The following is a 12,228-nucleotide window of genomic DNA, read 5'->3' as shown; positions in this document are numbered from 1 at the left end:
AGATCATTTAGCAAAAATAAAAACATACATAGGCTACAAAACAATACATACACACAATTTTTGGATATGCTATAAAGATTGAGTTTAGTTGCTTTAGTGTAATTTGATTTATTATTTACATTATTATTAAAGTAATCAAGGATCTTTGGTGAAATGTTTACATATTTTGGATTCTAGCTCCACCCACTTTAGACCAAATTTGAACTCGTGTCGATGATTGGCTAGTTGTTGTACCTGCATAGTATTCTGGGAAGTTGGAGTCGAGTCGAGTTGGAGATTGGTAAAAAAGAGAAAGGACCGTGCGTCCATGTTGCGCAGAGACAAAAGAGAGTCGAGTGTGTGGACTTTACAGAGGAAAAAAGCAGAAAGACACATTTTCGATTATATATAAGAGGACTATCTTCGAGCCACGAGGTAGACTTGACCATTGAACTTTAAATACATATCCAGGTGAAGGTCTTGTTGTGTTGTGACGTTAGCCAAGGTACCTTATGATTTGAATGAGCCGTTAGCCATTAGCAACACTGATAATAGTTATCCTCGTGGATAAATAGCTAAGTTAGATTTGCCACAAAATTGTTAACGGTAGCCCAACATAGCTTGCTAGGTATTGTTTATGATTTATAATTCAAACGGACTGCTTTAATTTGACCGCGGATTGGTACCATATGATTATAAGGCTAACGTTAGCGTAATGTTACTATTATTCACTGTAATGTAAGTTAGTGTTAACGTAATGCTAATATTGTTCACTGTAACGTTAATTGTAATGTTAGTTCGCATTGCCTGAATTTGTTATTCGATGACATTGGCTGAAAAAGTGGTTAATAATGCTAGAAACGTTAATGTAGCTAGCTATGCAGTTAGCTAAGTTAAATCTAGCAACTTGGTTTTTGTTTTTAACGTTAACTTACAGAGCAATCTTTTGTGACGTCTAACGTTAACATTATCTCTAAACGGTACACTTGAGGGCATAACGCTAGCATTAGACCATATGGAATGGACAAGGTTGGTGCCTCATGTATCTCTATTTAAATATCTAACGTTAACGTTATGTGACACTTCACTAAACTTGAATCCGCTAACGTTAAGGCTGTTAACGTTACCGATTTGGCTAAAGTTTTGCTATCGATAGCTAAGTTCATTAACGTTAGCATGCATAAGAAGTTTCCCTAGGTTATTTAGCTAACACTAGCAACTAACTTAACACCTACGATATTTTAACTCATTGTTGTTCATTTGGATTTATCAGGTAGATTTTGTGGCTTGCATTGTTTTATTCATGATCTCGTTTGTGTACTTTAATGAATTGGCTGACCAATCCGCCATGCCAGTTAGATAGTTAGCATAGCAAGTCTTGCTGTTAGCTTGTTAAGCTAACGTTAGCTTGCATATGGTCGCACTCGTTAACGTTAGCCACGAACCAAGAAAGCGATGTAGGGGTTCCAGCAGTTAGCAGACATGTGTTGGTCAGAACTCATTCGCTATAATCTAATGAAGCCAGCTTCTGCTTGTCAAAAGAAATACCTCGTATGTTAACATTGAAGGCTAACGTTGGTCTGTAGTTGTTTATTGTCAAACAGTTGCCTAGCTTACGGTTTGTTGATGAACGTGGATGAAAAGCTATTAACAAAGAACTGTTAAGTTGTGTTATTACCTAGCTACCATTTAAGTAGATAAACAAGTAAGTTTTAGTTGTTGCCATTGTATTTAGGCCACCAAGTTAGGGGTAACGTTAACATTATTATATTGGTTGGAGTAAGTCCCCTCGAGGGCTCTAAAGCATTTGAGGCCTAACTGCAATGTTGATAGTACCCTCTAGGGGCAAGTACATGTAATGCATAGATCACGATTGTATATTTCAAAGACGTAATTTCTCAGCGTTTTCTGACATGTTATCGATCAAGCAGCTGATCTATTAATCGATGAACGTAATCCATGGATTACGCTAATCACTAATGAAAATAATCGGTAGTTGCAGCCCTCTAATCAGAATGGAGAACTAGCCTTCTTATTTCAGTGAAGAACACTTTTCTGCTTTCATGTAATGACTTGAATTTGCTGTATTGTGTTATATTCTCATTTCATGGTAGAGTAAGTGATGCCAAGTGATTTCTAACCTGTAACACTTTTTGTAGCATTCAGTGAGTATCTCCTCACAATCCACTAGTTGTCCATTCTCTGAGCACACTGTTAATAAAAACCACAGCCTTGACTCTGTGATCTGGAAACAAAGTGGGAGTAGCCTGTCCCCCAAACAAGAGCAAAGGACTTTGTGGACTTTCTTGGGGAGCACTGAAGGGAGGAGTGAGCTACCTCTCTGGTGCGTTTTGTTCAGTCTTTGGTTAAAAAATAATCTTAAGTTGCTTTGGAGAAAAGCATCTGGTAAGAGAAAGATAAACAGACGTGACCTCATCCAGCATCACTTACCCTCCCTTTATTCTTATTCTTTACAGATCCAGGTACACAATTGCTCTCTCTTGCTCCACCAATGATTAGAACTGTCTACTGTTCTGTCTCCCGTAGGTTTTGCAGCGGTTTTGAATCCTTTCAAGCTGTTTGCACATCACCTAAAGACTACAAAGATACAAGGAGTTTCAAGACTCAAAGCACATTGAAGATAAAAACAAAACTTTTTTGGGTGGAATCCCACTATCAAGTCAAGTTCTTTTTATATATTGCATACAGAAGATACATATTTGAAAGAACTTTGGAATATTTGAAGAACTTAAAGTAGCCTGCAGTATTTGGAAAAAAAAAAAAAAAACATTTTGACCCAAGTGAATTCCGAGGGCCATTTCTGAAAATAAGCCCCATTTGAATGTTAAACAAAAGAGAGAAAGGATATTCAGAAAACAGCACTTGGCTCTTAAGACAGGACAAGCGGTACTACTTATTCAAGAGCCACAATAGAACTTTGAGCTTTCAACAAAATACTTTCATAAAAGTTCAGGGAAGTCCATTTGAAGCATAGATAAGGAGTCCTGTGTTAAGTTTGCTTCAGCAAGTATTAAACAGGACATGACCTCCAGAGCAATCACACTCGTATAGATTTTTATATTGCGAGTGAGGACGTAATTATTTATTCATATAAATAATATTTTCTCTTCTTTAAGGAGAGTTGTCATATAGATGTATATGTAAACATATTTGTCATACGTCAGACACTCTTCTTTTCAAGAGTTTTCTGCGTACAAGTCTGTGTGAACTGTCAATCACACTAGGCCAAAACTCAAAGTTCTTTAAACAGCAGAACTGTTTACATCAAAGGGCATTTTTTTCCCCGAAGTCTATCTGGAAAGCAAATCTGTGAAAGTTTGAAAAGAAAAAAAAAACGAACACAAACAAAAGAAAAATACAAAAAAATTGAACTGTAAGGAAAAACTCTTGAAGCCATGGCTACTGCGAGAACAGAGAACCCAACCTCGGTCATGGGACTGGGCAAACCAAACGGGCAGCTCAGGGGACCACCCAAGCCTGCTGGACTTCAGCCTGGACCCATATCTGCTGCCAGACAACCAACCATGGCATCTATTGTGTCTCAGACTGGAAGCACCATACCCCAAACCAGTGATGGCATTCGGTAGGCACATAGTATATCTGCGCCATATGACAATATATCATATCTATGGAAGTGTTGCTGAGTAACCTAAAATATTTACTGGTGTTAAATGCATAGGTTTGGTGATGACTGGAAGAAGTGCCTGCAGCTACCACCAAAAGACACCAGAATGAGAACCTCAGTGAGTTTCCTCTAAAATTCAAGTGTAGTCATGACTGACGACCTGTTGTGTTCAGACAAGCCTCTCTGTTAAAACCATATACTTGCATCTACCTAACCTTCATGTTCATCTGTAGGATGTGACCTCTACAAAGGGGAATGAGTTTGAAGACTACTGCCTAAAGCGTGAGCTACTGATGGGCATCTTTGAGATGGGCTGGGAAAAACCCTCTCCCATTCAGGTAGGCCAGCCTCACAAAACAAGGTAAACCCCACTCTGTGCTCCAAGTCGAGTTTACTCGCAATGTCAAGTCATTGTCCACAATTACGTCAAGATACTGTATATATCCAATAAACTTGTAACCCTGAATCAAATGATATCTTTGCAGCCTAGTCCATAGATCGATTCAGAACGCAATAAACCAACTGACAAATGTATTTGGAAGATGTAGCCCTATTTGTGAAAGTCTGCTGAGCTTGTCTGCATGTTGCTTGCAGGAGGAGAGCATTCCTATTGCCCTGTCTGGCAGGGACATCCTGGCCAGGGCCAAGAATGGCACAGGCAAGAGTGGAGCCTACCTCATCCCCTTACTGGAGAGAATAGACCTCAAGAAGGACTACATCCAGGGTAAGGAGATGAGTAGCAGTTTGCGCACTGCTCATCTATATTATATTTTACCACGTCTGCTCGCGGACTACTTGGGATGGCTTGCGGATCACCAGTGATCCCCGGACCACACTTTGAGAAACACTGGTCTACGAATATGACAGTGGTCCAGTCAAATCTTTTACTGTCTATGGTCAAATCCCAGCCGAGCTATAACTGTAGCTCGACTTACCTGTGCATGTAAACATACTGACTGACAAAAAATCAGAATGAGTAATTATAACAGCCTTGTGGACACACAATATTGTTGGAAAATTGAGATGTGTGAAACACTATTTGACTCAAATGGTAATCAGAAATAATTTGTTATATAAAAAAAAAAAGACTAAAATGTGTTGACTAAAACTGACTAAGACTAAGATACCTTTAGTTTTCTTTTGACTAAAACTAGACTAAAATGACGAGACTTTTAGTTGACTAAAACTTGACTAACAAAAATTATATTTGAATGACTAAATATGACAAAGACTAAAAAGGACATTTCGTCACAAGACTAAGACTAAATTAAAAATAGGTGACAAAATTAACACTAAAACGCACTGTTGAAATTGCTTGTGTAAGTTTGAATACCTCTGGTGTCCTGATGCGGAAAATGTCATTGGGTTGCATTTTGTCAGTATAGGTCAGCTACCAGTAGCTCCCCACCTGTTTCTGAGCTCTCCAAAAGGTTCAATGAAAATGTTCATAAATCTGGTAACGCAGTCACTTGGTATACCAGTTAAACCTGGTAAACCAGTTTACAAACAGAACATAAAAGAAGTTGAAAGGAGCATTAAAACACGTACTAAGCTTATTCAGCTGTTTTGAATGGTGATCGGCTATATGAATATATGCGACTACTAATACTACACATTGGTAGCTCTCATCCCCCTTCATTTTGTAGCTCTCGGAGGAAAAAAAGGTTGCAAAAAAGGCTGGTTTAGGTGTTCATTGCTTGAAATATAATTCTGCTAACAGTTGCAGTACAAGTTTCGCCTGGGTTTATATTAAAGGTAGATTGATCAGATGACACTTTTGTCTAGTATGTCAGTCCCTCCAGGATTTTGCGAGGATTTTTTGAGATTGTTGCGACCTAAAATGCCTGATTTCGCGACAACTTTTCTTAAAAAATTGTGGTGGAAGTTGCGGTGTTTGTTGCTAATAAATTGCGGGAGTAAGTGAAAATTGCAAAAATAGTTGCAATTTATTTATTTTACATTGAGGGCAACTAAGGTTAGTTAGACCAAAACCACACTTATTATCTTGATGCTTATTAAAAATGATAAGTAAAGGTAAATAGTAAGGATTACAGAAAATCAAGGTAGGCCTAGGCTACTTTATTTGTGTAAATGCTTTGACGGGTAATTCACAAAGCAGTATAACCTTTTGTAGAACTGACCAAAAAAGACAGTCACCCCCTAAAGAGATGGCATCATGTCATATGTTTCAATACATTCATATATGTTGTAATTCCTATTAAGTTCATATCTTTTTAGTAATTAATGTTCTGTGACCTGCATAATTACTAATAGCCAACTAAGTATCTAGTAACTTCACATTGATTTTTAAACTATTAGGCTACACTTTTCTTTAATGTCATTACATTGGTGGTGTAAGTCTAATTGACTGCCTGCCACTTTAAGGACATGAGAGTAGCCTAATTACATTTCTGAGTGAAGGCTTGCATCTCCCTGTGTTCGGCTACGAGTGGAAATTACGTTTTTCAGAGTGCATTATGATATGTGGATGCAATTAAGGATGTTTTCTATGTCATTAGTTAAAATAAATGTTAAAAAATAACCTGAATGAAATCATTCTTGGATCATAGAAGAGGTACATTTCTATGGTTTTGGTAGCTGCACGAACTAAGCCTACAGGCTAGCAAACATGACATGAGCTAAAAGGACTTCTCCAGATGTAAATGTTTGCCAATGGGTTGCATAGCCTACTCAAATGTCAGTAAACCATCTAGGCCTAAATTAAGTTAGTTTCATAGCCTAGGAAGGTTAGCAACATCAGGTTGAGATGCAAGTAAGCAGATCATTAACGTTAGCCTTCTATTTATTATCATCAAAACTGCGGAGGAATGAACAAGTTATGGCAGTCTCTGGTGTCTGCAAAAGTGAGTGTGGAATCTGACTCAATGTGAAATTTCACGGGGCAACTACGCTGATTGGTCAAATTTGCGTAAAAGTTGTGGTGTTTGGACAAAATTGCAAGGTCGCTCAGAATTCACGGGGATTGTGCAAAATTTGCGTTAATTGTTGCCATCGCAAATTCCTGTAGGGACTGGTATGTAGTCTAGGCTTACTGAAGGAACCTTGTCTGTGAACATGAGTGATTTCATGTGTAGGCATAGGGACAAGCCCATTAGCTTTTGCACTACCACCCATAGGCCTGTCATGATAACAAATTTTGCTGGACGATAAATTGTTCTACAAATGATTGCGATAAAGGATAATATTGTCGTTCTGATACCATTTTCATCTAATATAATGATAATGGCATCATAATGCATGCACACCTTTTAATGACCACAAAGATCATTAAAGTTTTATTTCTAAAGAGTATTTAGCACTGGAACTGGAAGACATTTTAAATATCCACAATAAATGAACAAAACAACCAAAAACAATAAATATAATGGACTCTGTCTGTTAACAAAATGCACTGGATTGAAGATGTGTTGCGTTTGTTGTAAAACATTAGCAACTAAACACAATGCAACACAACAAACATGCATACTGTAAATCCACAAATTATCGCTCTGGTCTTTTACTTACTTAGGCTGCTCAAGGCACAGGGCTTTATTTGGGGCAGTCTTGTGTTTGAGGCAGGCCTTTATTTCAGACAGAGAGAGCGAGAACCGAGCTCATTTTATTTATCATGCGATTAATTGATTTATCGCATATTGCGACAGGCCTAACAACCCACCCACTCTGGTTCTATGTCTGCTTCTGGCCCTATTCAATTGTAGTATTTGTGGTTCCCTGCAATGGTCCCTGCATTTTAAATCAAACTGCATTTGTATGTTGCCTGTATAACAAACAATGAAAAAATGCTCCAAGACTGCATCCTCAGGCACCTGTTCTGACTGCAGGTTGCTGTTACACTTTTGAATGGCAGTCAAATATGTGATTACAGACTTGGTAAGATGCCAAGTCGTTGTGGTTCTGTACCCATAAATCAGTGGACTTTAACTAAAAGGTGGTTAAATTGAAATGTATGTGTTCCATCCTAAAGGTGACATTTTATTTTACTACCTCGCCCTTACCATCAGAGTGCTTATCTTGATCACTCTCTCTCATTCCCATGCAGCTGTGTGTGTGTGTGTGTGTTCGTCTGTCTGTTTCACCTCTTCCGATTTTCCTGCTGTACCCTGAACTCCTTGTCTTCTGCTCTCTGACCTCTGACCCTTCTGTCTACCTGTAGCCATTGTGTTGGTGCCCACTCGTGAGCTGGCCCTGCAGGTCAGCCAGATCAGCATCCAGATCAGCAAGCACATGGGTGGGGTCAAGGTCATGGCCACCACAGGAGGCACCAACCTGAGGGATGACATCATGCGCCTGGATGAAACGGGTATTTGCTCTTTCCTCTCTGGAGTGAACAAGTCCGTCGTTAGTTATGGGGGACTTAAGTGGTCTAGACTCTGTTTTGAGCTATTCCTTTTTGTGCCTATTATGAGTGGACTTGTCTTACCATACTTTTGTGTCTATTACTGGTCTTAAACTGGTGGCCATTGTGAAATGTGCATCTTTGGTCTAATTCTGTTTTTATGCCTGGCTCCCTCTTGCTTTTTCCAGTCCACGTTATAATAGCCACTCCAGGCAGGATCCTGGACCTCATCAAAAAAGGCTTGGCCAAAGTGGACAGAGTCCAAATGTTGGTGATGGATGAGGTAAGAAACCAGGCCTTGTGTGGCTACACCTAACTCTTGGTAAGCAGTGCCAAACTTGTACACAGGCCTTTTTCTAATCACACTTGTCTTGTTGTTTATGGTTCTTTTTAGGCAGATAAACTTCTCTCTCAGGACTTTGTGTCACTCATCGAGGACATCATTAGCTTTACGGCCAAGCATCGACAGATCCTACTCTATTCTGCCACCTTCCCCGTCACTGTGCAGAAGTTTATGGTGAGATGGTATTATTAACTCCGAGATTAGCTGTCTGTCTGCTGCAAATACTTTTATTGCGAGAGTTAAAATTAAATGTTTGAAATAAACATTGTATTGAAATTATGTCTTTTTTGTTTGATTTACAAGGCAAAACATATGCAGAAGCCCTACGAGATCAACCTGATGGACGAGCTTACTTTGAAGGGCATTACCCAGTATTATGCCTATGTCACTGAAAGGCAGAAAGTCCACTGTCTGAACACTCTCTTCTCCAGGGTAGGGCATGTCTGCAAATGCAAATTCATCATTATTTTTTTTATGGGTTGTCTGAAAGAGAGGGAGAGAGTGTGTGTGTGTGTGTGTGTGTGTCAGCAATAGAAATGGTTTATATCAGTCCCATAAATGTGTTTCCTCATGTGTCTCCAGCTGCAGATCAATCAGTCCATCATCTTCTGTAACTCCACCCAGAGGGTGGAGCTCTTGGCCAAGAAGATCACCCAATTGGGCTACTCCTGCTTCTACATCCACGCCAAGATGATGCAGGTGAATTTAGGACAACATACTATGCTATAGCTTAAGATATAACTGAAAGGGTGTGTATGTGTCTGTGTGGTCAATGAGAAGTGGTGTAAAAGAGAGCCTTAGCAGCCCAGGCGAGTGTGTGTGTGTGTGTGTGTGTGTGTGTTAACTCGCACACCTGCCTGCCTGGTCTGTGAGCAGCAGCTGTGTTGAAGAAAGCCGTTGTAGTCCCGATTTGTTGATGAAAAATGATTTTGTCTTTACCACGATGCCTTCCTCTGATCTCTGACCAGCCTTGTTTGCCTGTTCCTAACAGGAGTACAGAAATCGGGTGTTCCACGACTTCCGAAATGGGTTGTGCAGGAACTTAGTCTGCACAGGCAAGTAAAAATCACTAATGCACATGTCTGGCTTTGCTCATAAACTCAGGGATCCCACGGGTCATGGAATTTCTGGAATATCATGGAATTTTATGAAGTCTATTCCAGACATGGAAAATCATCGTTCTTGGGGCAAAGTCATGGAATATCAGGGATTTGTTTTAACTGTTTAGCAGTAGCAGTTTAAAATGTACTTGCCAAAATACATTAATAGAGATATATTTCCACACAGAATTGGTGTATATCTGGTTATTAGCTTTACTGCTTGTTTGAGTAGTTGTGGTTAGCCCGACTTAGTTAATTCAATGCACATTTATTCATCTCCCACTCTAAAAAAGTAAAAGATTCTTAAACGCTCTGCGACTGCTCTGAAATCTTTGGTCGGTATATTGTACCATTCATTATAGAGTAGGTCATGGAATTTCAGGGTTTTTGTCAGAGAAGTGTCATGGAATTTTATGTTTGACTTAGAATGGGAACCCTGTAAACTATATTTCTATGCAAATTCTGACCGTCTTTGTGCCGTCCACACACAGACCTGTTCACCAGGGGAATTGATATCCAGGCCGTCAACGTAGTCATCAACTTCGACTTCCCCAAAAATGCAGAGACATACCTGCATCGCATTGGCAGATCAGGTGAGGAGCCAAATTATGCTTAAAACTTACCAATATTTTACCCAGACAGTTTTCAACCTTGTGTTCCAAATAAGCAACTCTTTGGTATCTTCAAATGGTGTCCAGCTAGGACAGCTAGCCGTAGCTGCCTTGCAAAGCCATCTCTCTCGTTCTCTCCTTTTAACCTCTTTTGCTGTCTCGCACTCTAGGCCGATATGGTCACTTGGGTCTAGCCATTAACCTGATCACGTCTGAGGACCGCTTCAACCTCAAAGGCATCGAGGACCAGCTGTCCACCGACATCAAGCCCATTCCAGGTTCGATCGACAAGAGCCTCTACGTGGCGGAGTTCCACTCCGTGGACCCGGACGCTGAGCAGGGAGAGACGGACGCAGTGCGCAAAGCAGGGGACCCCAACGCGCATTAGGGTGACCGGTGAGTGGCGCCACATCTTTAACCTTCTGTCTTTGGCATGCATTTTTAGTCAGCATCCACTACACTTCTGTTTTGCCAATTTGATCAGGACAGAAAGAGCTTTCAAACAGGCTCTTGCTCCAGGGTGCAGATTACTCTCTGCTCTCTTTTGGCAGCACAACTAGATAATCCATCTAAATCATGGCAGAGGGCATGGATTCATGCCAGTTTGGACTGTTTCAGTCCACAGTAGCGTGCCTCTAATTCATTTGAGCCTCTCGTCCCTTCCTTCTGTTCCATTCTAACAGATTTGTATGTTATCGTTCTACAGGTGATTTCAAGGAGATGGCTGGCATATGCGCTGAAGTGCACTGCACGGCAATGTCTGTTTTAGATTTGTGTCCTCCCAAAGCGGCTATTCTTTTGTTTTCCTTTTCTTAAAAACTTTGGCACAGAGTATTTTACTTTCTTAGTACATTGTGAATTCAGAAAGAAATCAGCCTTAGATTCACATGCAGCATCCTATGAATCAATGCTATTGTACCAGCACCAGTGATTTGTTTCAGTTTTAAAGTCACTCGTTTTCTGTCCAATCGACCGTATCTTATACAGGTCATTTTTAAATCAATACTCTCCGTATCAAACGTCTTCCACTTCAGTTTAACTAAAGCGGCAGCTTTCTCTTGTCTGTAATTTAGTTTCTTCATTTTACTTGCTTTTTTTCCCCTTTCTATGTGGGAGTGAAGGTGCACACACACAGATGTTCACTTAAGCTTAAAGATTTGTGATCATTTAGGCCTTGGCCAAACAGTTGCTCCTATGAATGGTCTAGTTTTATAGTCCATCTGTCAAGGCAAAACAAAAAAAAAAGTTCGGCTGTATAAATGATCTGAAGTTTACTTCCTAGAAAGAAATTTAGCAGGTATACTGTGTTGGATGAATGATGCATAGCCACACAAAGTCACCTCCTCCTCTTGTCACCTTAACACTGTTTCTCTCACTCTATCAATAATCACATGCAACACTCGTCTCTCTCAAGTGCCTTAATCAATAGTTCCACCTCTTCTCCCTACATCAGCCCTAAGCTAGTTGATTGAGTGATCCGAGACAAATGCCTGGATTAAGATTAACACTTGTCTTTTTGCTTTTGAAAGTATACTATATTTTAAAATGGTTGGAGCATTCTGTTTGGGAGAGGGTTGTAGGCTGTGGGTAATTTCTTTGTCCCTGCCAAGCCTGGTAGTTGTAAGAAGCTTGTCATTTTGACAGAGCAGTGTGAGGTCTTTAAACGGGTGACTTTTGCTGACCAAATAAGCTGTTTTCAATTGTATGACAAATGGATGCCGAATGGAAAATGTGTTTGAATATAATTTTGATAGAAGCACAAAATGAAACCTGTTCACTCTCATCAATGTGATTGTTTTTGGTTATTGCTTTGTGCCAAAGTGTAATAGTTCTGATGACATGTGAACCATTCCCCATGTGGAACACGGCCCCTCTCTTAAAATGGACAGTGACCAGCTCCATGTACCAATGCCAGCCTGTAGCTCCTTCACCTAATGGAAACAATAAAAATAAAAGTTCAGCGTATTTCCCTACTTTTGTCTCTGGCCTCTTCTTTTCATTGTGTTTTAATTGGTTGTTTAGGAGACTTCAAACTTAAGTGCCGCCTGAGCATCAGCAAACCACATACCATCATACTCTATTCTCTCTACTCTTAAGAACTATGGTTAAAAGCATTGAAGATTCAGGTGTCCGGGGTGCCACCTTTGGAATTCAGCTGATGTTTTGTTTTAGATTCTATTTAACACAATAAA

General features: G+C 39.9%; 1 protein-coding gene across 4 annotated transcripts; it reads left to right on the top strand.

Moving 5' to 3' along the window:
• Positions 1–254: 254 nt before the first annotated feature.
• Positions 255–12,009, top strand: LOC121720205 (probable ATP-dependent RNA helicase ddx6). Of its 4 annotated transcripts, none has more exons than XM_042106169.1 (14): positions 255–414; positions 2,527–3,583; positions 3,680–3,743; positions 3,859–3,963; positions 4,220–4,349; positions 7,800–7,946; positions 8,171–8,265; positions 8,377–8,499; positions 8,629–8,757; positions 8,908–9,024; positions 9,317–9,380; positions 9,917–10,018; positions 10,207–10,432; positions 10,743–12,009. In XM_042106169.1, exons 2-13 carry the CDS (start codon positions 3,396–3,398, stop codon positions 10,422–10,424), a joined length of 1,482 nt encoding a protein of 493 aa, XP_041962103.1. In that variant the 5' UTR covers positions 255–414; positions 2,527–3,395; the 3' UTR covers positions 10,425–10,432; positions 10,743–12,009. The 4 variants fall into 4 exon arrangements, with proteins under 4 accessions (XP_041962103.1, XP_041962104.1, XP_041962105.1 ...); XM_042106170.1 differs by having other exon boundaries at positions 255–450; XM_042106171.1 differs by lacking the exon at positions 255–414 and adding an exon at positions 742–1,008.
• The last annotated feature ends 219 nt before the right edge of the window (positions 12,010–12,228 follow it).

The sequence above is a fragment of the Alosa sapidissima genome, chromosome 10 (assembly GCF_018492685.1).
Source record: "Alosa sapidissima isolate fAloSap1 chromosome 10, fAloSap1.pri, whole genome shotgun sequence".
Lineage (NCBI taxonomy): Eukaryota > Metazoa > Chordata > Actinopteri > Clupeiformes > Clupeidae > Alosa > Alosa sapidissima.
Note: the sequence above shows the minus strand (reverse complement) of the source record. Positions and strands in the feature narration are given on the sequence as shown.

What these genes read in the sequence shown, in the direction of transcription:
- LOC121720205 (XM_042106169.1), top strand. Translation starts at nt 3,396, where the DNA reads ATGGCTACTGCGAGAACAGAGAACCCAACCTCGGTCATGGGACTGGGC. An exon ending in TCACTGTGCAGAAGTTTATG is followed by an intron (nt 8,500 to 8,628) that starts GTGAGATGGTAT and finishes TTGATTTACAAG; the next exon opens with GCAAAACATATGCAGAAGCC. An exon ending in GCATCGCATTGGCAGATCAG is followed by an intron (nt 10,019 to 10,206) that starts GTGAGGAGCCAA and finishes CTCGCACTCTAG; the next exon opens with GCCGATATGGTCACTTGGGT.